At 44.2% G+C, this 26,029-nt stretch overlaps 1 protein-coding gene across 1 annotated transcript; it reads right to left on the reverse strand.

Moving 5' to 3' along the window:
* Positions 1-6,634: 6,634 nt before the first annotated feature.
* LOC128938396 (uncharacterized) lies at positions 6,635-23,797 on the reverse strand. The gene is made up of 7 exons (XM_054278577.1): positions 23,659-23,797; positions 22,041-22,349; positions 20,587-20,727; positions 12,214-12,540; positions 9,740-10,072; positions 7,770-7,876; positions 6,635-6,745 (listed from the first exon to the last, which is right to left on the reverse strand). Exons 1-7 carry the CDS (start codon positions 23,720-23,722, stop codon positions 6,635-6,637), a joined length of 1,392 nt encoding a protein of 463 aa, XP_054134552.1. The 5' UTR covers positions 23,723-23,797.
* Positions 23,798-26,029: the final 2,232 nt, after the last annotated feature.

The raw sequence follows: 26,029 nt of genomic DNA on the forward strand, positions 1-26,029 counted from the left end.
ACCGCAGGCTCCTGCCAGAGCGTGCTCACGGGTGCCTGTCACAGCATGGGGACAGGCCAGACCACAGAGCAGCCCCCTCAGCACCTCTGAACACAAATAACACCCCAAGCCCCCTGCAGCAGGCAGGCTTGCTGTCTCCACCACAAAACCACGATTTTTGTGTCTCTCTCTCATCTGTCACTGAGGTATGAGAGCAGCCTGAGAGAAGCCAGCTGCACAAAGCATGTTACGAAGGAATGTAATTATTTTTATTATGGATATTTCTGCCTCTCTTTTTGTTCCACCCAAGTGGTGTCCCCAAGTCTGAGTATTAGGGCTTGCCATGGAATAAGAGGCACTGGAAGCAGTGCCCTTCTCTGTCTCCAGCCAAACCCACTCAGACAATTTGCAAGCTCACCATGACCACCACAGTGAGATTTATTCACAAAAGCACCAGGAGGACAACAGCCATCCTTTCAGTGATGGATCCCTCCTGGTTCACCTAATCCTGGGCAAGTCTAAAAGTTGCAAGGCCTCACTTCAGGCTGTTCATTTAGGTTTCTCTGTGAGCTCTAAATCTGATAGGAATCATCTTCTGTTTCCTCTTTTGGCTAGGACAGAAATATAAGTATCTATTTATCCATGCTACAACTTTATTCCCAAAACACACCTGCAAGAAGGAGCACATTGCTCTGTGTGAAAGGACTGTTTCTAATTTTAGCCTTGAAAGTCATTAGGAACTGTGATTTTTTTTATCTGCAGTCTGTACACACACATGCTTGATTTCTTTTGTGAAACCTTGAACTGTTCAGGTTTTTTTGATTTGTTTGTTTTTTGAGGGTTTTTTTTAAAATTAAATAAAGAGTTTTGAGTCCAAAAGTTTAGACACCAACTGCCATCACTTTGAGGAGATTTCCTAGAGAAGCTTCCACTGTGAGCATTAGAAAGTTTGAGAGTGAGGTTAACAGAGAAATCTACAACAATGTTACGGAGTTTCTTCTATAATATTTTTTCTCAGAAATCATAAGCATTTATGCAAAATGTCATCTCTCAATTGGGACTTTAAATGTCACTCACCCACAAGATTCAGCCAACTGTCTCTGAGCAGAGCTAATACTACACCAGCAGAAACCACAAGCAGCAAACTGGCCTTGGTGACTTCTTTGAAGTCTTGCCCTGAGCTGTAAGGCAACAATGTGTGGGGAAAGGGACCCCACAAACCAAGTATCTCCTTTTTTCTGTTCTACCAGAGCAGAGTGATAAATTCCATCTGAGGATGAAATAATGATTACCATTGGTAATGTATCACTTGTACAACAGCCCCCAGAATAACCTTTTACAACTTGTGTGATTCTGCTAACAGCAGATGGACCAAATGTCTCAGAGTGTCATGAACTGCAGAGAGAGATGAACTTAAAGGCTTTCCTAGAAAGTTACTAATTACTAATTACTGATACTAATTCAGTAAGAAGGAATGAGAGATCATCTTCCACTTGGCATGTGCAGTGTTTAAACATTGTTCCCATTACAGACAGAAAGCACAGGAGTGGAGCAGAGCATTTCTAATATCTCAGCTGGAAATCTCTGGGGCCATGGACATGTTTTCCAGGGAGAGTGTCAGACACATGCCAGTCAGTTGGTGCAAACACCAGCCAAAAGCAAAATAATGGCTCTTGTGAAGTAGTTGCACAGGAATTAGCACCATCCAGAGAGTTCATCCAGCCTTACTAGCAGTTAATTACACAGAGTCAAGTCACCTCCCATCCACAATTGGACAGACAAGCTACTTGTACCACACAGATTGTGACAACACTGTAAAACTTTAGTGTAAGGACAAAATGGTTTATTCCCTTTAGTCAGTATTTGGGCTGGTTGCTTTATTTTCATTTCTTAAATGAAAAAAATATGTGAGATACTTGTAGACAAGGCAGAGTGCTCTGGCTGTATGAGAGAGTTATGTGTGATGAGTAATATATTGATTTTCTAAAAAGTAGGTTAAAACCTGTTGAGACTCCAAATGAAATTGGAAAGATTTCTTGCATATTGCACAAAGCCAGTAACCAGTCATTCCTGAAGGAATTGAAATAGTGTTAAAAACCATGCAAAACAACATAAATACTGTTAAATTTATACAAGCAGTAAAAGAACTCATTAACTAGTGCAGGAGCATATTAACTAAATATATCAGATTAAAGAAATAGCACCAATGAAGCATTTTCAGCACCTCAAAGCTGTGAGAAAACCAAATCTATGAACCAGAAAAAAAACCCTGCATGTTTTCAAATTGACTGTAAGCTGACTGCTAATTTAATGCAAGTTGAGGGTTACAAAGCATTCAAAAAGAAACTAAACGCTTTGGAAAACAAGTGCTTACAAAAGCTTGCATACCATGAGTGAAAATAGGTTTTTTACTAACACAGGGACCTTGAGAAATCAGCAGTGAGTAGCTTGTCTTCAGCAGAGCCAGGAGGGCTGGACATATTTTGGTCAGATCCTCTGAATTCTGGAGCAGAAGAATGAGTTTTTGGATGGAAAAAGAGTCCCCAGCAAGAGACAGGTGGGAGAAACTGGCTCCAGACCACAAACCCAGACATGGATCATGCAGCACTCACAGCTGCTGGAGCACATAAACACTGGATTGCAGGAGCCACTGGAGACATTCCAGTGTCCTGCAATATGCCACAAGCCACAAGAACAGAACCTGCTTCTCTCCTGTCTCCTGCAAAACATTTTGTGGCTCATTTGGGCTTATCAGCCTGCCTGGCACCGAGTTCAGGCACATCCTGTCACACACACCTGAGTCAAGGGGTTAAAATGCTTTTTCCAGCTAAATTTCCCTGAGTCCATAGGCTCCATCAGCAGTAATCCGCGTGTGCAGGCTGATTTCTTCAGTTCTGCAAATAACCAGGAGTATTTTTGATGAGCCTTCCCCTTCCCAGGCACTCAGCCCAGGTCACTCCCTGCAGACCCCTGAGTCATTTCAGACACTCTTTTGTACCTTGCCTGTTGGAATTTCTCTGCTTCTGACCTGCTGTCCTTGCTTGGCAGCCTTGGCTTGCCCCATCCCACAGATGGTGACACTGGAGCCCTGCTTCCCACCTCAGCCTGCTCTGCTCCCAGCTGCAATTCCTACTTTTTATCTCATGGATAGGGCTGGGGCATCACCAATACCCTGGTACTGTTCTCACTGCCTCAGAACTGCACTTCCCACCTCTCCCTGAAAGCCATTTCCCTCTCCAGAGGCTGAGACAAGACAGAAAAAGATTCAAAGGCAACAGAATTAGCTCAGAGCAATTCTGTCTGCAACTCTGGGGGTAAAACTTTCAGTTTTTCTGCTTTCCAGTGTAGATCTGAGACAACTCTGCATCTTCAGAATGCTCCAGCCCTCTTTATTTAAAATAAAATTAATTTTATTAAACTCCCAATTATTCCCTGACATTCTGGAGCTAAATGCCCCAGCAGTTCATTCACCACTGCTTGGGTTAATCGTGCTGCCCACGAAATGGCTCAGTGTGTGTTATTTTCTTCAGAAGGGTGTTACTTCCTTTTTTTTTTTTTTAAATTTGTTTACACAAAATCAAAAAACACCTCCACTACTGTTCCTTTCACAGCTTTTTTTTTTTTTTCTTCACCTTTGTGGCCACATTTGCACAACACTGTTTCTACAAAAAGCTTATCTCAAATGCCACCTCCCTGTGCTGGCTCTCAGGGCTTTTTCCCCTTTTTGACTAAACCTGCACCTTGTTCCAAGAATGACAACATGACAAAAGGTGATTGACCATGGGCACCTCAGTTCCTAGGTTGGCACCTGATTTGTTGGTTCTTCCTCAGCTCTCCACCCACCCCTGAGCTGGGCTTTTCCAGGGACAAAGCCAGAATTGGTGCCAGCACCAAGTCTGGCAGAATTCAAGAAAAGTTCGGGCAATGAGACATGGAATACACAGGGTTTGAAGGGTTCTTTTCTGTTTTCTTCAGTGATTGGTTTCAAAAGGAAAACCTCACCTGAAGATTTTGTAATTGAAGCGGAAAACAGTTAATATGCTGTCTAGTGGGATGCTGTTAGGGGCAGTTTACACAGAATTTTCAAAAAGCTTTGAATCACTATTTAAAAAAAAACACACACAAAAAAAACCACTAAAAGAAACATCCATTTATTTGCAAGACATATGAAAAAGGTTTTAATATATGTATGAAAATATTGAGGAACTGTACAAAACCCCAACACAAACACAATTAATCCAGGTCTGGCCATATGAAGACAGCACCTACATGCTCACAAGGTGAACCTGCACCACCCATCCCTCACAGTGAGGGGATTTCTCCCTCAGGTCTGGTGCACAGCATTTCATGAGCAATATCTGGAGGGAAATGGGCTCTCCTGAGGGGCAGGATTGCCTTGGCAAGCTGGGATCTTGTCAGAGCTCAGCTCTGGAGAGAAATTATCCTTTGTGCCTGGCTCTGCTCCAGCTATGCACTCATCAAAGATAAACTGGCCCTCACCCCTCAAAACAAAATAAACAATCACATCAATAGAGAGAAAATCCAGTCTCAGCCTGTCCTCAGCAACCAGATGCCACCCCCATGAGCCCTGCCTTGTACCAAGGCAATTTTCAGCATTCCTTTGTGAAAGATTTTTGACTTTTCACAGTGGCCCCAACCCTACAAAACCAAAACACCCCTGGAGGAGGCTGAGCCCTTCCTCGGCCCAGCTCCAGAAGCTGTTACCAACCCAAATTTAGCCTCCTCTTGCCTGAGGTGAGTTTTGATAAATCCCTTTGATAAGAAGGAGTTTTAGATCATGGCCAGATTGGAATGCAGACATTGGCTTTACTTTACCCTGGATTATTTCACCTTATGTTGTACAGTGTGGAGTCTTTGGGTTGGAGAAACTCATCCACCACATCACAAACATTTCTGCTGTCCCAGGGCCTTAGGTTAGAAATAGGGGGATTCTATTCCTATCTGTTAGAGGTGGAATGTGGTGGTGTTTGAGGGTCCCCAGGACAAGGGAAGAAATGAGAATCTTGACTCCATGTTTCAGAAGGCTGATTTACAATATATATTATAAGAAAATTATATACTAAAACTATACTGAAGAAAGGAGACATCAGAAAGCCAGAAAGGAATGAATTACAAAATCTCGTGACAGACTCAGAGTCTGACACAGCTGGCTGTCATTGGCCATTCATTAAAAACAATTCACATGCTGGAAAAACAATTCTGCCAATCACATTCCAAAGTAGCAAAACATGGAGAAGCTGAAGCCTCCCAGCTTCTCAGGAGAAAAGATCCTGGCAAAGGGATTTTTCATAAAGTATGTCAGTGACAGTGGGGCAGTTATCTGCTGTTCATTGGGAATTTTCTTTATGTCTCCCACAGCCAACCCTCCCTCCAGGAGATCTCTGCTGTCCATGGCCACTGAGTGTCCCTGCAGCGCTGATCCAATCCCAGCATCCCATGGGGAGATGCTCCGCCCAGGGGAGGAGCCAAGCATTCCTCCCTGGATCCAATCTGAGCCTGGCACAGCACAGCAGCCTTTGCCCCCTGCATTGCCAGAGGAGCAGCTTTCTGCTGCCCTGCATGGCCAGAGGGAGCCCAGGCCCATCTGCAGCAGCCCTGGAGCTGCAGAGGAAAACTCCCCCCTTGTGCAGGATCCCTGCTGCAGCAGAGCCACAGCTGGCACTGCAGGAGGGCTGAGCCCCCATGGGATGGGGCTGGGACACCTCCCTCACACACAGGGGGCAGGGCATGGTCTGACTCTGGCAGTGGTTTGTTTTCTTTCCTTTGTACTATTGCTTTTTTTTTTTTTTTTTTTTTTTTGGTACTATTGTATTTTTTTTTTAAATTTCCTGATAAAGAACTGTTATTCCTACTCCCATATCTTTGCCTAAGATCCTTTTAATTTAAAAATTATAATAATTCAGAGGGAGGGGTTTACATTTTCCATTTCAAGGAGGTTCCTGCCTCCCTTAGCAGACACCTGTCTGTTCAAACTGAGACACCCAAGATGCCACCAGGACCCAAGTTTAGTCACTTGGCTCCTCAGCCACATCAAGACCCCCATCAGTCACATGAGTGGCACTGACAGAGGCAGTAAACTAAAATCTAGACTTGATTGTGTTTTTGTGGGACCATGATGGCCCTGGAGCAGGTGAGCCCACATGGATCCAGCATTTCACCCTGCCACGTTTCTGAAGTTTCTGCAAAATAGATTTCCCTGCTGTAACTTTTGAGTAGTTTTAGCTGCCTGAGCTCTTGGGAAAGGATCCATGAGAGAACTGGAATCCATGCCTGTGTGGATCCATGGCAAATTATTGATCAGACCTGTGTGGTCTTCCAGAGACTTAGCAAAGCCCAGATCCAGACCTCCCCATCCATCCCAGAATGGGTTATTTAGCAAAGAAACGAGCCCATATGTTGCATTTAGCCCCAAAATGCTGCTTTTCCACACTGAACTGCGTACACATGTCCAGGGCACTTGCAATTTGCTAGATTTTTTTGTACATTACAAAAAAAAAATTAAAAAAAGTAGAAACAACCTTGGAAATTAGGTTTTTCCCTCCACTGAAGAAGGTAGGTGATAGCAATTTCAGTTCAGGTGGTTAAAGCAGCTCTCAGAGTTGCCTGTGAGGGGATGGTCCCAGCTGGCAGAAGTTTATTCACCTCTGGAATAGGTGTTGGTTCTGACCAGGGTGCTCCGCCTGGAGTTGTAGGACATGTCTTCATATACCTCATTGGGCTTTTTCCTCTGGAAATATTTCTTCACCTGCCAAACAAAGAAAACAGCCATTCAAACCAGAGCCTGGAAAGACCCCAACCAAGGAGTCATTTTCCATCTTAGGAGTCCATCTGCATCATCTGTTGGAAGAGGAAACATACTTTTAAAATTCCTCTCACGACCCAGTGAGGTCTTAGAGGACCACGTGGAAATTATCAGCCTATTTATTTTACTTTCTTTTATGAGTCTGATGCAATTTCAGGAAAAGTTCCTTCAAGACTTGGATGTAACTGTAGCTTTGACATAAATAATAAATGACAATAATAATAAATAAGGCTCATTCTTATACAGTTACTGGTAACACAGGACGTGAGGTCCCACTGGGCTTTGACAGAATGATGTTGCACTACTGGTTTTTAGCAGTGCTGGATCCACATTTGAAGGGATGAGACAGGAGCCTGTGAATCACACATTTAATTTTCAATAATATTTATACAGCAGAAGGATCTATCAGAGACAATTTGTGGGCATTTTCTGCAGTATATGTATAGAAATAACCCCAGTGAAGGAAAAAAATGTAACAATTTTTTCTTTTCTGGAAAGGGGCCATTTTTTTTTCTCCCAGCACAACTTTCAGACATCAGGCTATTTTATGAGTTTTTGTTGCCCTTGTGTCCCCCTCCAAGTTACATCTCTTACAAGTTTGCTATGTACAGCTCCAGCCCCAATTCACAAAAAAAATTTTAAAAAAGCAAAGAAAGCAAAACAGTGAGGGTCTTTGTTCAGGGATACACACACAACACATGGCTGTGTCAACCACACAGCTCACTTGAGGTTTGTTATCAAAAAACAATAAATGTCTCATTTACAAAGGGTTACATGAGTATAAGACACTGTGTTAGCTGCCAAGAGGTTACAGCTGGATGATATTAAATGTGGGGAAATAGGAGAGCAATAAGGAACCACAATTCCTTGGGTTTATCAGATGTTTTCTTGACACTGGCACTATTTCAAAATAATATCAGTTTGTTCCACCAAACTGCCCCAGTTTTGCTGTGGTGACTGTACTTACATCCACACGGTACAAGGCGCAGCACACCAGGGCACAGAACAGCACAGCCATCATGATGAGAAGGGCATACAAATCCCAGGAGCTCTTCTCACATGCCTGCTCCACTTCTGCATTTAAAATCACAGCAGCATGGTTATAAATACAAAGAGGCAGAATTTTGTCGGATTAAGTTATTTTCTGACCCAGACATGGGGTAATTGAGAGGTGTTTTAAAAACTTTTATTCCATTTGCAGTCTCATGTGAAGGATGAGACAAGACAGATGTTTTAATTCACGCCATCACAATCAGAAGCAAACTATTTCTTAATTACAATACATCATAAGTGCTTCTATCAGCTTTTGCCACACCATGCTGTAAATGCCTTAAAGCCAAATCATCTAAAATTACCCTTCGTGGGTCCTACTACAATGCACCTTTCATAGTTCTATTTCTCCAAGGTATCCAGTCCTTTTTTCAAGGCCATCATTTGAAAGTTGTTTCTAGCTCCATTTCTCTCTCAGCAATGTCTGTCTTATTCCATGGCATTTCTAAGTCAGAATTTCTTATCTCAAGGTTTGCATATAGATGCACACTATGTGAACCTTCTGTCAGGTTTTGAGAATTCTCTACAAATCTATTTCCCACAGAATTTTATTTTTATTCTGAAAAAGATAATTTTACAATTTAGCCACAAATTTGGATCTTGACTACAGCTACAGAGCCAGGTTTCTCATGCCATGAGTAGTCTCACTGGCATTCCCTGTGCTCTTCCAGAGGCTGGGGGTGGCTGCAGGTGGGTCAGCAAGGAGCACTCCACAAAAGCAGGCTCCACACCACTGACAGGACCGCACACTCCTAATGGGAGCAAAAACTGATTTCCTGCAGTGTTGCTGCAACCCCGAGGGCTCTGAATTACCCAAGAGCCAGGCTGGTGAGAGGTGCAGACAGAGGCAGGAGTATGTTCATGTTCATGCTGTGGTATAAAATGCACTGAGCAGAATAATGCTGGTGGGCACTGAGCAGAATAATGCTGGTGGAAAGGGTTTCAACTCTCTAAAACCTCAATTAATCCATATATGAATAACACACTACTTAATAATCACACCTCTGCTTTGTTGGGCTGCTGTCATTTCCCCCACCTCACTTTACTGAGTCATTGCCCCAGCTGTGGGTGGTGGCACAGAACAGGGCCACAGGTGCCTTTGCAGACTGCAGGAAAAGCCTTTGCAACTCTTAGGGCCTTTGTAAACCTTATTTTAGAAAGGCCTCAGCAAAGCCCAATGCACAGGGTTAAATTTTTGTAAGACCAAAATCAAGCGCTCTCTTGCTGGTTCTGACTTCAGTTTAGCAAATGGGTACAGCAAAATCCTGCAGAAAAATAAAAAAATTCATCTGTGGAGCGCAGAAAAACAAAAACTCATCTTTGGAGCACAGAGAAATGAAACCCCCGCTTTGGAGCACAGAAAAATCAAAACCCCTATTTGTACCACACGCTCACAGAGTGCTCAGTGTGTAACAAGGGTATGTGAGAACATCTCTGCTGTGGTCTGTGGTGCTTGAAGCAAAAGCTCAAGGACTTGTTTTGTGCTCCCCAGTGTGATTTGATTCTTTTTTTTTTTTTAACACAGGACTTGCTAGAGGGAATGGTTTCTAAAATCCATTTATGTTGTGCTAAGGTCAAAGAATTGGTGCTGAAAGTACTTAACCGTACCCTAAAAGCGACAGATTGCACACAGTGAAGTGTTTGTTACCTTGTTTTGACCTTTTTTTTTTCTTTTTCTAAGCTGCAGGATCATGGCAAGGTCTGAATTCCCCTCTGGTTGTACAAGGCAGGTGGAAACACAGAGTCTGTTTCTGTGTCTGAGCTCAACAGGAAATAATTTCCTAGGCAAACTTTCCTAGGTTTGCCTGTCCTGACTAAAGTTCCAAAAGCTTTCTGTCCACGGCACAACAACAGATATTTATGATTAAACAAGCAAAAGGGTGATACCTTTAACCAGCACCATGGTGCCTCTTGCAGAGAGCAGAGGGGAACCCTTCACCTCCTGGGCACAGATGTAATTATCACTGTCCTTTTCCTGTAGCTTGTGTAGAATCACTACAATTCTATTTCCTTCCCTTGAATACTCCAAGCGATTCTCAAAGGCAGGAGAAACCCCTGACCGGCTGAGATTTGGCACAGACAGAACTGTGCCAGGCTGCACGTGAGTCCTGAACAAGTAGAACTTCTCTTCACTTTTCAACTCGCAGGTGATGTTGACAGACTGGCCTTGCTCAGGGTTGGCATGGAGTGGTGACTGCTCCAGAGGCCTTCTGGATTTAGCTAAAACCAGAGAAATTAGTAGTTATCACATGCTTAACACAGTGGATTTTAACTGGGGAGCAAGGGGACATAGCAGGCAGAAAAGAACAGACCATGGTGTTGGGAAGGATGGAAGTTTGACAAGAAAGTCTCACAGATATGGATGCTTAGCAGGAAGATTTTTAAATGTAGAGTCTGATGAAGGAATAGAGATGGAAGCAAGTTCTGATATAGAAGAAAAGAATTGCTGAGCCAGTCTTGCTGGATAACCAAGGAGGCAAAGGGTGTGTGAGTTAGAAGGGGTTTTTATGGCTTCGAGCAAAGGATAAACCCACCTCAAACAAGAAGATGTTTTACCAAGCAGAAAGAGAGCACAGGCAAACAAGGCAGCAAAGCTGCAAGTAGAAAAAAGGTTTCAGAATTTTCCACTGCAAGAAAACTGAAAAACAACTTCTAGCTTAAACTGTAATGTACTAACTTTTAGTGATTGGAGAATGGTAACATGAATATGGTAATTATAGTAGTCATGATAGGCTATAGATAAAAGTTAAGGTATAGATTGGTTCTACTGTATGAAGATGCTCAGCAAAGAAAAGTCTATAATGCATTGTAACCAAAACCAAAGGGTCTCCAGGCCTGCCTGCAGCTGGAGCTGACAGCTGTAGGTGCAGCTCTGTCACCCACGACCCTGGACTGCTGTGACATCCTGGATACAATAAACTGCATTTTGGAGAGCTGCCTGGAATCCTGCATCCCTCATTTCAGCTCTTACACCATGGAAATGTAGATAAAATGAATTTTAAACATGCTTTACACAGGCTTTAAGAAAGATATATTTTAGTACGCCCTGGCTCAGGATCTGAAAGGAGGACTGACCAACAGGTTTGGCTGTTTGTACAGGGTCTGCACTACCCAAGAAATTATAAATACTGACCTCCTCTAAGGGAATACAGCCTGACCAGCACATCCTGCAGCCGTGCATCATTGCTTGCTTTCTCAAGCAGAGAAAGATCGGGGGGCTGTTGGTCTGGATCAAATCACACAGTGTGTGTCCCATCAATGTGAAAATGGTCCATGAGAATGGAGTGGTCATTAATGACTCACTGTGCAGCTGGGAAGACATTCCACTGAGTTCCTCTGAGGACAGGACTTGATCCTTTTAATATTATCATTGAAGTGGATAAGGGAATGAGGACAGAATTTATCAGGTTTGTAAAGGGAAGGCTGTAAGCATTTCAGAGAAGAGGATCAGAATCAAACAGAGATATAAAGCAATAAAATAATAATAAAATAATTTGGAGAGACAATGCATAATAAACAAGATGTGATTCATTTGAGAAAACACAGCCAAGAAGTTTGAAAGGAGAAGCCCAAGGGAGGAGATGATAATCCTTAATGGATATAAACTACAATTGCTGATCAGCAATCAATTAGATCTCACATGCCTGGGGACAGGAAAGGAAGAAAATCCTGTAAGCTTTGGGAAAGATGTCTCAGGTTAGAAGGTCTCATTAGAAGGACAGGTTCATGGAGGAATAAACTGCCAAAGAATAGTGTGGACTCAACCCTCTTCTAACGAAAAATGTAAATAACAAAACAGAAAAATTGTTCCCCCAACCAGAAACACCTGCCAAAAGAAACACTTCTTCTCATTCAGCAACTCCTCACTAACAAGAGAAAAAACCCTTTACTCACTCATGCTCAACTTGCATAAGACCAGCCTCCCAATTATTACCAATTTGTCATTTAAGACGAATTAGTAAAAACAAAAGAGGTTTGCAAAAACAACTGCTACCAAAAAACCCCCTCTTTGCTCTGCTAGATTTTTAAAAAGGTTTGACAGGTTGTTTTGGAAAGAGCTGTGAGACCTCACCGTTTCCAAACTGCTGCAGCAACCTGTGACTCATGTGAAAATCTGTAGCTGGCATTAATGAGTCACAAATTAATCTTCTAAAATGGTTTAGGGTTTTTTGGTACCATACTATCTCATGTGTTTTCTTCATTGTTTCAGGGAGCAAACCCACACATTCCTTCAAATCTGTACCTGAGCAGACACGGAGGAGGTTCTGTCAGACTCAACCTCCCATTGTGTCTCCTTCTAATCTTTGATTTAAAATGCAGATCTGTATTTACTAATTCTTGCCATTAAAGGGGACCAGTACCTTTGACCAGTACTATGATTGTCTTCCTATATATCTCCTTCATTTTTAAGACATCTGTGCATACGTAGATTTCAGAATCAGACTCCTGTAGCCTGTGCAGGGTTATCCTGAAGTTCTCCCCTTCCTTTGAACACTCGGTGCGATTAGCAAAGGCAGGATTGATATGTGAAGAATTCTCCTTGGAACAATATATCACGTTGACATTCTGTCTGATAACTCTCAAGAACATTCCCAATTGATACTTTGCACGATTCATTGGGCAAGTTATGCTGATGGAGTCTCCTTCCCAAGCACTGATAATGTCTGTGGTCTGTTCTTTTCCTCCACCTAAAAATAAGAAATGCAATTGAAATTGTAACATTAGAGTTCCCCTTGGTCTGATCATATCAAAGTACTTTTCAAAACCAACTCCTCCACCAACAGAACTGCTCTGTGAGACTGCACCTCATTCTCCCTGTGTCATTTCTTGGCTGCTCTGGCACCTGTGGCATCTTCCATGCCCAGTGACCTGAGCAGCTCAGCACCTTCCCAAGCTTCAAAGGCCTTGGCAAAGAAGTGGCTGCTGTCACTCACACAGAAAATGTAGTTCTCTCTCTAGATTCCCAGGAAAATCCTATTAGTTCTCAAAATACAAACTTCACTAAGATTACCCTGATAATTGGTTTCAGATCTAAATCAGGAATTTGAAAGTAAGGAAAAGTGGCAGAGAATAGAAGAAAATACACTTGTCCTTTTAAAGGGGCTTTTAATAACATCAGGGAACTGGATAATACAGATTCTCAGATTCAATACAGGAAGAGGCTGCAGAAAGTGTAAATCCAATCGATTTAAGAAACAAATGTAGAATGAAATCCTTGGAGTTCTCCAATGACCCCAATATCCAAAGAGACTGAAGGGGGAGTATTTGTGCAATGAATAGAAAGGAATAGAGACATCAAATGGGAAACACCTGAAAGAAGCTACATCAGAAGCAGGGGAAGAAAAATGAAATAGAGAGTGTTACATGTCTAAGGCAAACATAGTTTAGAAAATGTTGGAAAAAAAGGAAAGAAAAGACTGAAATATAAGAAATGTAAGAGCACCGATGTTGTACGTACCATCCTGGGCAGGGAAGCACGGGAGAAGCAGGAGAAAGAGGGATGCATTGGGGAGAAACAACATCCACAGCATCTTCACAGGTCTTTTTAGTTGCTCCCTCAGTCTGAACAATGAGTTTAAGCCCTGAGTAAAGAGTCCCAAGAGCCCCAGGTTAGGCTGTTGTATGCCAGTTACTTGAGCTGTCTACTGAAAGAAGTCAGCAGAGTTTTGCTTTTGTATCACAATGGTTGTGGGGGAAAAACCATTTCTCTGGGAGGTGCACCTTGGGTTTCTTCACACTTAAACCACCAGCCCTGTTTTTGTGCTGCTGAGCAACCCCCAGCCCCCAGGGCAGCAGCAGAGAGCTGTCAGTGGGCAGCACCCACCTCCCCTCTGAAGGCAACTGAGAAAAGGGCGGCTCAAATTTGCTCTTCAAAGTGCCAAAATCAGGCAGCTGTCTCCCAGCCCAGAAATGCAGAACCATCTGAAACATCAGTTCAGTTTGTCAGGACTCCCACAGGCTTAGATTGGTGGCTGCAGATGCAAAAGTCTTGGCTTTGTAAGGAGAAAGGGGATGAGATATGCTCCATTACTTCAGGAAAACCCTCAGTTATTATACAAGCCCTGCTCACAAACCAGCAGATTTGATCTGCATCGTGACAATGTGAATAGTTGCCAAGCAGGAGGAGCTGTGGAGTTCCTTCAGCAAACACCAGCACTCACACCCAGCTTCCCCCAGGACAGACCTGACCCACAAACCAGATCACCAGCAGGAGAAAGAGGATTTGACAGGAAATCTGTAGAACCTAACAAGGTCTTTTGATCTTATTGCTGAAAGGATCTATTTGAGGAAACATCATTGCCTGAAACTTTCAGGCTTTTTTTTCTCCCTTAACTTCATTGAAAAGCCAAGACAATAAACAATTTCAATCTTTACCAGGACAATAAAGCCTTTTCCACCCAGCAAAAAAGTGAGAATTAAACTTGCAACTCGTCCAATTGTATTCTTAACAAGTAAAAGGAGCAACATTTTCTAAGAGAAGAGATTGGCTCTAAGACAGGAGCCCTTAAAGAAGACAGTGTGAGACCCTCACATGTTGTTTGTGACCGAGGAAGCTTTCATGCCTCTCCCTTCCCTTCTCCCTGTGCCTGTGGAGCCTTTCCAGCCCCAGCTCATTCATCCCCGCTTCTAGAGCCTGACCAGGAGAGGAGAAAGTCCCTTGGAATCTGGAGGAAAAGCAGGATACTGGGTCCTCCCTTCTTTGAAAGGTAATTAGATGTATTATTGCCTAATTACCTGTAATCAGATTTTCACTTTCACTTTCAGAGTGCAGGTCAGCAGTGTCACTGAATCTTGGCACCAGGCAAGCCCGTGCTGATGTGTGGCACAGTGCAGTAGGGAAAACATGGGAAAAGCCAATCACACTCCCAAAAACTCCTCAGGAACCTGCTCAGAAGTGCCTGGGCAGTCACCCTGTCCCTCTGGGTTCTGCAGCAGGGATGTGAGTGACTGGATTTGAGATCTGCTCCCCAGCCTGGCCATGCAAGGGCTCCCAGGTCTGTTGTGAGCTCAGGGCCTGTAAGCACAGGGTACAGATGAGGGTAAGATCTGCTGCTTTCTTCTCCCTTTTTTGGGTGGGGTTTTTTGGGGTGGCATAATGTGGTGTTTGTGAGGAGAGCGAGGGAAGAGATGAATCTGACTCCATATTCTTAGAAGGCTGATATTATATTATATTATATTATATTATATTATATTATATTATATTATATTAATTATGAATACTATAATAAAACTATACTAAAGAAAGAGAAAGGATACATCAGAAGGCTTCACAAGAATGAATAGTAAAAACTTGTGACTCCTCAGAGCCTCAACACAGCTGGGCCATGATTGGTCATGAAATTAAAACAATTCACATGGAAACAATCAAACATTCACCTGTTGGTAAACAATGTCCAAGCCACATTCCAAAGCAGCAGACACTGGAGATAATTATTGTTTTCATTTCTCTCTGAGGCTTCTCAGCTTCCCAGGAAAAAATCCTGGACAAAGAGGATTTTCAGAAAATATCATGGTGACAGCATAAGTTAAAGCAAACCATCAAATAGATTTTAACAGTCAGCAAATGCAACACACGGTTACAACAGGGAAGTGATCTGGAGAGTGCCTGACCCTCCTCTTTCCCCTCTTCCCTACTATCCCAGATATCTCCACAGATCCAGAAGATCTTTGCCTTTGGCCCCTGCCTTTGACACACAGAACAACCTTTATTAGTTTCTGTCAGCCTGTGCGAGCTGTCCCCCACGCAGTGACAAGCAGCAGAGCCAGCCCTGCCATAGCGTGCAGCTGGGTCTGTGAGCAGCAATACTTCCTCCCAGCCCACAGCTCACCCTTTCACCACGCTGCCCTCTTCCACCCTGGCTCTCAGCACAGCCTTTTCAGCAGGGATTTCACAGGGAGCCTCTGTTCCAAACAAACCTGTGCCAGTCTCAGCCAGTTTGGGCTTCTGCTGATTCACAGGGACTGAGAGCAGCCTGTGGGAGCAGAAATCTCATGGATTGCTGGTGGCTGGGCTGAGCTGCTGAGCTCATCCTTCCCTGCCATCTGAAACAGCTTGGGATTCCTCCTGGAAAACCACCTTGCTGTTAGACAAGGAAAACATATCTACAGAGCAGTCTTCAGGTCAGTCAGGTCATGAAGAAACCAAAGTCCAGTGCGTAATGTCATCTCTGCATGGCACCAGATATCCTCTGACATGCAGATAGAGGAGAAAGTACCAGTGCCACTCCCTGTCACAGCAGGCACAGAGGGCTGTGGCAGTGACAGGAGTCACACAACCCCAGCCCAAGGTACCTCAGCACACAGCACCACGTGTAGGAATTACAGCCTTTGCCCCTATGAATCCACACCAACCCTTTTTCTCTGGGGCATCATCTGCTGGTCCTGGTTCTTCACTGCAAGGTGTCTCAAAGAACAGCCAGAAAGTGGGGAAAGGAAATGCACTGCACCCCCTGTTTGTGAGCTGAACCCCTGCTTGTGCAGGACAAGGATCCCTGTGCATGCACTGTTGCACTCCCATCTCAGGCATCTCCTTATGGAAACTGGAAGTGCCTGTGCTGGTGCTGGCAGAGCTTTATGCAGCTTTGCTGCTCTGAGGAACTTGGCAGCTGTGAGGAACTCAGCAGGAACCCTTGGAGTTACTGCACAAGAATCCAAGTATTTCATGGAAATAGTGATGGTTATTTACTAATTCCACATCTTTGCCAGATGGACCACTGAGAAAAAAGAGTTGCCCAGCAATTAAATATTCATTTTCTGAAGCATTGAGCAAGTTATGCTGATGGAGTCTCCCTCCCAAGCACCGATAGATGTTCTCTTGACTGTTCACTTGCTTCACCTAAAAATAAGAATTGCAATTGAAATTGTAACACCAGAGTTCCTCTTGGTCTGATCATATCAAAGAAGGTTTCAAAACCAACTCCTCCACCAACAGAACTGTTCTGTGAGACTGCACCTCAGTCTCCCTGTGTCATTTCTTGGCTGCTCTGGCACCTGTAGTGCCTTTCATGCCCAGTGACCTGAGCAGCTCAGCACCTTCCCAAGCTTCAAAGGCCTTGGCAAAGAAGTGGCTGCTGTCACTCACACAGAAAATGTAGTTCTCTTTGTAGATTCCCTGGATAATCCTATTAGTTCTCAAAATACAAGCTGCAGTAAACTCAGTCTGGAGCTGGGGTCAGATCTAAATCAGGAATGCAAAGGTAAAAAAAAGTGGCAGAGAATAGAAGAAAACACTTTTTTTTTTTTTAAGAAGAATTTAATAACATCAGGGAACTGGATAATACAGATTCTCTGAAAGATGACTGCAGAAGGTGTAAATCCAGTCTACACTGAGAAACAAAGGTGTGCAAATGTGTAATGAGACCCTTAGAGCTCTCCAGTGACCCCAATAACCAAAGAAACTGAACAAGAAGCATTTGTACAATGAATAGCAAGGAACAGAGGCATCAAATGGGAATCACCTGTTCGAAGTGTTGGAGATCTCTTAAAACATCACCAGCAAGGGGATCAGTAAAATCCAGATTTGATATTAAGCATCAGCACAACAGAGTTTGTTGGCAAGGTTCACTCTGCTACTGACTGGATGGTTGAGACACATTGAGGAAAAAACAAGCAACAAACAAAATCCAGTCAAAGCAGAAATGAACCAAGAACTGTGTGTGTGCTTGTGTTTAGCTGTGTGGCAAAAGGACAGTGATTCAGCAAACATTCACATTGCTTTAGGGATTTGCTTCTCCCCTTGTGCTGCCACTGATTTTTGCTCAACAGTCTTGATAGTAAATTAGATCCAATGCAAAAGCTGAGGATTTACTCAAATCAGGTGGGAATGGGGAATGATTTAAGGATACCAAATACCCAAAGTGATTCCTGAGGAGCTGTATTATTCTCACACTGTCTAAACTTGCCTAATTTGTCAGGAAGATTGAAACCAGAGTTCTGCTCAGCCTGGGGACCTCTGTGACCCAATGCCATTCCTAAGGGAGCTGGACACAGCCTCCCACCCAGCCCTGCACAGGAACACTCAGTCATTCCTCAGCCTGCAGGTGGGGGCAACATCAAATATCTCTTCCAAACTCTTCCAGTCCAACCTACCAGCCAGCTTGTGGTGCAAAAGGCTTTGGTGAATGCAGAGATGACCTGAGAATTCAAACAATACAGACACCTGGGTGCTGCTGTGGCATTACCAAGTGACAGCCATGCAGAGGGCATGGGAAGGATTTCAGAGCTGTTCCCACTTTGTCCCAGAGAGAATTCAGCTGGTTTCAGTGCTGCTGAGTCAGCCACACGCCCTGGGGTGCCTGCTGTCTGCAGCCAAGCCAAGGAGAGTAGGATGGGGGCTGCTGGTGCTGCCTGTGCTGCTCAAAAGGCCTGGAGCTGGACAAGAGTCACAGTGCTTGGAGAAGGTGTGGATGTGGTGAAGCTACCTTTGTGAAAACAGGACGATTTGGGATTACAAGGGCAGCAGTTTCCATGGAAAATCAGTCTGTGTTTAGCTGGTTGTTGTACATCATGAGAGAGGAGGATGCTGCTTGCAGAGAAGTTTTCTCTGTTGTAGATGGTTATCTGTGAGCCTTTCTCTGTCAGAAGCCTCTCTGTCTTGCCTAGAAGCTGCAGAATCGAAAAAAAAATATCTGTGAGGCCACCAAAGAAATTGGTAGATTCCTGTTAGAATTATAAACAAAATGCTTGAATTTGTGAAGTCCTCCAGGCACCTCCCCTCTCCCATCTGCTTCTGAGCCACCCCTTTCTCCAGCAAGGGGGCAGCTTCAGGGCTCTGCTGTGACCCTGCCCTGGTGCTGTGACCCATCAACTTCTGCCTTAGAGGGGCTCTAGGACAGACCTGAGTCATCACTGGACATTGCACCCCAGGGCAGGACCTCAGGAAAGTCATTACTGGTAAATTATTTACCCCTCACACTAATATATCCATTAATCTATTGATGTACAACAGTGAGACTGGTTTTGTGCTGCCTTTGCTGGGCTGTGCAACTCCTCCTGAAACAAATTCAGACTTGGAAATTTAATCCTTTGGCTCTCAGAAAGAAACAACCAGCACCAGGGGATGCACTAGTTCAGGAACTGAGAGGAGGCCCAGCCTCAGGCATACACAAGGTGCCAAAAACCCGGTGGACACAGGATGGAGGGGGAAAGCCATTATGGCAGGTTCAAGACGTGTCCACAGACCCATTTCATATTGGTTTGCAAAACAAATTTCCCTCTTGGATGCATTTAGGAAATCCTTGTTGTTGAATTCCAGCTGGCTCTGGAGCGGGCAGGGCTGGAACAGGGACCCACTCTCCTGAAGGCCCTGTCAGCCTGGATGTCCTGGCTGGGACACATCCCTGCCAGGGAAGCTGCACTGCAATGCTGAGTCTGGGACTGCCCCAAGGAGGGAAGGCTGAGCCCTGTGATTCCTTAGCCTTGCCAGTGCTTCCCCCTTGCTTCAGGAGGAAGCAGTGAGGAAATTCCTTCTGTGCTCATTTTTCACAACAAAGCCACCAGATGTGCACTGTGATGGACATTGTGCTGTTCCTGCAGTTCTTAATGATGTTCACTGGGCTGACAGCCCTTCAGTTATCCTGGGAACTGGCTCCCACACTGTATAAAATTTGCCCACTGGCAGACAATGTTTCCAAAGCCTGACTAAGCTTGTCCACCAATACCCATCTTGGTTTCTAACAGTAAACATCCAGGGAGAAAACTGATGGAATTTTTTTTTCTTTGTTTTTTTCTGCCAGCCCAGTGAACATCATTAAGAACTGCAGGAACAGCACAATGGAGATGAGATCCAGGAGGAAAACCCTTTATGTTTTTCCCACTTCCAGGCGTGGGACCCACGGGCAACACACAATTTGTCAGACTGTACCTTGGCAACGCCGCAGCCGCAAGAAGTAAAACATGGTGCCCCATCCTGTGCAAACCCCAACAAACAGGAATGCCAGCAAGATGCCAAGGCTGCTCTTTTTGCTGGTGAGAAATTCAGGATTACCTGCAGAGTAGAAGAAAACAGAGCATCCAAGTGAAGCAAGCAGGAGTGCTAAGCCATGAGCTGCCTCGTAAGCACCACACAGAGGAACTGGCCCCATCTGATAAAGAGAGAAGGAACTGATGAATGAGAGATCAAAGAGCCTCTGGCTCGTCATGTTTTACAGAAGGTACCTGGCATAATGCTTACTTTATCAACATTCAAAGCAAATTCTTGTCACCCCACCACAACAGATACTTTTGAACATCAACCTTATCTGAAATAACCAACAAGTGGTGAGACCCATCCTTGATGAAGTGTTCAAATAAGGAAATCCACTTTGACTGGTTTTTAAAAACTTTTTTTTGTCAACTAAAGGTGACATTTATATATTCAAATTTCTTTCATGGTAGAAACTCCTGTCATCTTCCTTAGCTCATGGACAAAAAATGTCCTCATTTAGCACTTAGATAAGGTCAATTCTTGGGAACTTTTTGCACACCCATCATGTACCCCCTTCCCTCAGCACCCCTGTGTCTGTCACTATGTAATTACAGGAACTTGAGCCTGTAGACATCTCTGTCCAGGACTGGCCATGTCCATTTGCCAAGGCAAAGTTTCTGAGACTGGCTGCAGGATGTGTGGATTCAAATTATGAATGTACAGGACATCTCCCTGCCCATGTAAACTCTGTTCACATCAAGCTGTCTGGACAAGCCCCTCTCAAAGCAAAAGGCCAACATAAGAAGAGATTAACCTAGAATTCCCTCACCAGGAATGGCAACTGCCAGTGCAGTGTGTTTTGGATGTGACTCCTGAATGTAGCACTTCAAAGGGTTGTGTCGCCAGGCATTTGCCTCTGCTTCACAGCAAACAGTCTGGTTCTCAGTGCTGATGTTATCTCCTCCATTTTCTGAGAAATAGGAAAGGCAAAAAAAGTTTTGATTATAAATATGGATCATGTAGAAGATCTTCAGTGAAGGGCTAAAGATGTTGAAGAGGTTAATAGATTAAAAACGTGGATCATGTTGCACCAAAATGTTGGAGATTGCTATGATTGCTACAAGCTGGGGATGTTTCATTCCCTAACAGTCCAAATCAACCACTGTCATTAGATTTCCTTCTCACCAAAGCTGAGGAGTTGTTCTGGGAATCAAAAATGGAAATATTTGAAGAAGGTAAGAAAGTTTTCACACGCAGTTAAGAATAACAAAACATCTGTAAAAATCTTATCATTACCTTTATGCAATAAAAATCTACTAAAAATTTTTGCAGTTGCCTTTTACCCACAGGAACCAAAGAAGAGGAACAAGCAAGTACCTTTTTGCAAATCTCTAGTAGTAGCTGAGTAAATCTCTAGGACACTGGAGTGCATCTCCTACCAACTCTTCATCCCACTGTGCCATTGAAGAGCTTATTTTTCTTCAAAGAGAATCTGGAAAACTCCCTCCTGCCTTCACCTACACATCCACTCCTTCCCCTCTTAGGGGATACAGACATCCCTGTCTACAGCAATTTCCAGATTTCACTGTGAGTGCTGCAGTGTCACCAAAGTTTGACACTGTAGTGACAGCATGCAGATATTTTGCAGTGATGAGCATAAATACAGGAGAGAAATGGCTTATGGTGGCCAGAAATTAAATACAGGAGGAATGATTAGGCTAATAAAAGCCTATTAGATTAGGCTAAATAAAAGCCCTGCAACCTGAGCCACCATGAAGTTTTGCCCTCATGGAGCCGCTTGCTTCATGTACTGACGGGTGTTTGAATTCCTGATTTTGGCAGTTTTGTGAGGAGGCTGGAAAGATGCTCCTGGGTGTTTATTGGATTGGACAGAAGAGCAGCACAGAGTAGCTCCTGAGGCTGGACCTGGCTGTGGATATGTTCTGGCTGAAGCAGGTGGGATTCACACATTGCAACGTGGCACAGAATTTCACCATGGGAATTGCTGTTGCCAAAAAAACCCTAAAATAAAAATGTATTTTTATAAATCACAGTAACATGTGTTTATCTGAATCTCTCCTAGTGTCATTTTAAGCAGTGTTTGACCTGAAGGAGCTGAATTACTTTTGTGAATTACTTTATGGCTTTTTTGCACAGAAGAAACCAAATCATTCCAGTTTAGTCATTCATAAGCCTTGCTGTCTGCCCACATAGAAAACAATACAGTTTCCTCCCAGAAATATGTTTTCCATCAGTTAATAACCAGGTTCCCAGCAAGCATACCTCCACAATTCAGGATGCCACACCAGTGTTTTGGTGGCACAGTTTCATCCCAGACGACATAAACTTCTTCAGGACAGAAATTTGCTTGCTCAAAGCAAACAGTGATGTGTGATTCATTGGCCATCAACTCAGCTGTTACATCTGGAATAGTGTTTTTCTTGTGCTGTATTTCAGCAATTTTTGTACAGTTGTTAAAATCAATTCCGTCATCCTTGCGTTTGCAGCTTTCCCAGTCCTCACAGCGGTAGACTTCCATAGCTGTGCTGCCTTGTGTCCTCCCAGCAGGGCCAGCAATGGACATGGCAATTCCTAAATCAGAAAAAAAAAACAAAGAAGAAAAATTTCCATCAGTTTTCTCCCTGGATGTTTACTGTTAGAGACCAAGATGGGTCTTGGTGGACAAGCTTAGTCAGGCTTTGGAAACATTGTCTGCCAGTGGGCAAATTTTATACAGTACTGGGGCCAGTTCCCAGGATAATTTTTGGGGTAGAAACATGATGGAATTCCCCCACTACTTCCACTGTTTTTTTAACTGGGAAGCTGGCAGCTTGGGAGGTGAGTTGAAAAATGTTTCTCTTGCTGAGCTCCTCTCTTCTTGTCCTCTTTCCTTCCCAAACTCCTTGGCACAATCCCACCAGGTGTCCCTCCAACACACTGCCAGATCCCAGGACCACGGAAGCTCAGAGCTGAGCTGCCACACTGCCCACCCTGGGTGAATGTCCCAGGTTCCCTCCCTCAGACCCTCCCAGGAAAGAGTCAGTCCTTTGGGAGAGGGCTCACCTCATCTGACATCTGACAGACCCAAACAGTCACTCCTCCCAAAAGAGGAGACTGGGACATCTTGGGATCTTTCAACTGCTGTGACCCTGAGATGTCACAAAGTCTCTTTTCCCAGCCTGGCAGTTGAAGAAGGAGTCAGAACTCTTCTATTCTCATTCTCAAGGTTGTTTATTATTTCTATCTATAAAATTGTTTCTTCTGACTTGCTGAGGTCCGCTCAGCAAGACAGTCAAAGGCACTTTGCCTGCCCCCAGGGTGGTGTTATGTCTTTATACTAAAAACTACATATACAATGTTTACAATTACTTCCCAATACCTCTCACCTATGTTAGACAGTGAGCTTCTACTCTAAACCAATCCCAAAGTGCCATCATCACAGCAGAAGATGGAGGCCAAGAAGAAGAAGGAGAAAGGCTGGACATGCCCAGTTCCCTCCATCTTGCCTCCTGAACCTCCATTCCAGAAACCCCAAAATCTACTTTTCCACCTTGTGATAACTTCACTATAATTCTACCTAAACTGTTGTGGCTTGCTGATCTTCATCTAAGGTTGGTAATTTGCTCCATGGGTCATAATCAAACCCACAGGTGTTTTGGGCTCTGTGCCAGGGTCTCTGAGCCCCCTGGCAGGGTCCTGCCCATCCTGGACAGACAGAGGGGTGTTCTGGGCTACCACAGGGACAGGTCAAACACATCAACCTTCACCTCCTTAATTTCTCTTCTCACCTTAGAGGTTTTGTGGTCCTGGTTTTAACTGGGCACAGCTGAATTTATCCTAACAGAGGTTTTGAGCTATGGAAGAGCAGGGAAAAGTGCTGAGGTCAAACACAGAGACTCACTTGGATGGGGAGCAGCAAGAGCCAGGAGCAGGAACCCCAAATGCAGGAGGTGGGGAGGGTCCATGGGGCTGCCCAGGGCAGTGAGCTCCAGCAGGGCTGGAGCTCTCCCAGATCCTCCACAGTGCCAGGGCAGGCTCCCCCCTCAGTCTTCTCCCTGTGGGAATTAAAGGCAGTGCTTAGCACCCAGTGTCTCTGCTCTCTGTGTCCAGACAAAAAGATAAAAAATGTCAGACGGCAGCTTCCAGCCCAGGTCACGGGATGGGGGCAAGGCAGAGGAACCCTCACACTGCTCACACAGCTGCTACTGCACTCCACAAGGGCCAAACTCAGAGCCCTTCCCACCTCTGGCTCATGCACAGCAGCAGGAGACACGAGATCCTTCTGCAGGGAGAGGGAAATCCCTCCTGAGCCTGCTGGGCAGGAGGCTCCGTGTCCACGTCCTCCTGCACACACCCCTCAGCAGGGGCAGCAAATAACAGCTGGATTTGCTGCCAAATTTTCCAAAGTTGAGTTTCCAAGCTCCAAAGTTTGCTCAAATTGTGCAAAGCCCACCAGAAAACTAAGGAAGACGGATTATGCTGATTGAATGTTTCACTTGGCCTAAGATTAAATATTTATTGTCAAATTGAATTATATTTTTAATTTAGGAGATCTGATGGGAAATATCTGTTCAAGTCAAATGAACAAACAAACAATAACTTGGTATTTCCTTTCAAAACATCCTTGGATTTAGTCAGAAGTTAGTTTTCATTTAAATAACACGACTTTGATGTATGTTTGATGTATGTTTTAGCAAAATACTCGCCAAATGAGGAAAAAAATTATAGAAAATTCACCTAACTTTCCTCACCAGACTAGCTCTGGGAAACATAAACTGCTTTGTTCCTGGGAGCTCTTCATCTAAAGCTCTCAATAAAACAACTTTTTTGCTGCCACTACCTGAGAAGAACCGTGAGGAAATTTCCAAATTAGTTATATGTTAATTCCTACTTACACATTCAACAGAAGTTAATAAATGCTTATCTCATATGGTCTATGCTGATCTAGATCTGCTGAGAATTCTACCCCATTTCCCAGAAACAGGTGAGCCAGGAGCAACACAACACAAGGACATGCCCTTACAGCTTCCAGCAGGTGCTGACGCTGTCCTTGAGACCAGCTGCAAAATTTCCTGTGGAATAAAACCTGGGACACCTCAGGCTCTCACCTCAGCCCTAAGCAGGGTGCACACCCAGGGAATGCTGGACAGAGCTGGGCCCCTGGCACTGCACCCTCCAAGGAGTGATCCATCCTCTCCCACCACCCCCTCATGCACAGAGCTCCGGCTCACCTGACAGTCCTGCAAGGATTTCCTCTGCCCCCACCAAGTATTAACAACAATCTCTTCTCTTACATAAAAAATTCATACATAAAAAATTCATCTTCCTCTTCCCATCCATAAAAAAATTCATCCTTTAAAATTTTTTTCCCCCTGCAAATTCATATTTCACACATTCCTTTTTCCCATTTCCCGCTTTGCAAAGCACAGTTAACAATGCCTGGCCCTCCTTCCCTGCAGATGAGCAGAGTTCCAAGGAATTGACATCAATCTTGGAATCACAGAATCAGGTTTGGAAAAGAGCCTCGAGTCCAGCTGTTAACAGGGCACTGCCAAATCCACCACTTAGATCATGTCCCTAAGTGTCACCTCTTCCTGTCTTTTAAATGCCTCCAGAGGATTTGTACCCCAGGGCATGTTTGCTGCACAGAACAGCTGCAGCACATCTGGCAGAGTTATTTGCCCAGAGGTTAAGATTTGGGCTTTCCCCAGTAGTTTTCAGTGAGGTCTGTATTTGTATCCTCATTTATTTGGTCCTCTCTTGTGTCTTGCCCCTCTCCACATTCTGGGTCAAGGACATGTCCCTTCCTCTTCTCTCTGGTGACATTCCCTCCTTCTCCCCCTCTTCTCTGCAGTTTCAACAGCCAAAACACCACCCAACTGATCTCTCTTAAAATCTGGAGACTCTCCAGCTGTCTTGGCCAGCTCCTGCCAGCAGTTTTAAGCTTACTTGAATAAAACACTCAAATCTAAAGTGAAACACATTCTTTGGACAGACAAAACATTTTCCATCCAGGTTTTTTTGCGTGTTTCCCTTTCTTTTTCTAAGTAATACAAACTTTCACTTAGCAGAGCTTCTGAGGTTTTCTACAGAGCTGTAACAAAGAAAAGCCAGACCCTAAAAGCAGATCAGGAGCAAGCAGTAGGTGAATAAAGGAACAAACAGGAAGGGCTGGATTTCCTTCAGCAAACACCAGCCAGGGCAGACCTGACCCACCTGAGATCACCAGCAGGAGAAAGAGGATTTGACAGGAAATCTGAAGAGCCCTAACA

The sequence above is a fragment of the Melozone crissalis genome, unplaced genomic scaffold (genome assembly GCF_028551555.1).
Source record: "Melozone crissalis strain CALT ecotype California unplaced genomic scaffold, PUWL_Pcris_2 ptg000026l_1, whole genome shotgun sequence".
NCBI classification, from domain to species: domain Eukaryota; kingdom Metazoa; phylum Chordata; class Aves; order Passeriformes; family Passerellidae; genus Melozone; species Melozone crissalis.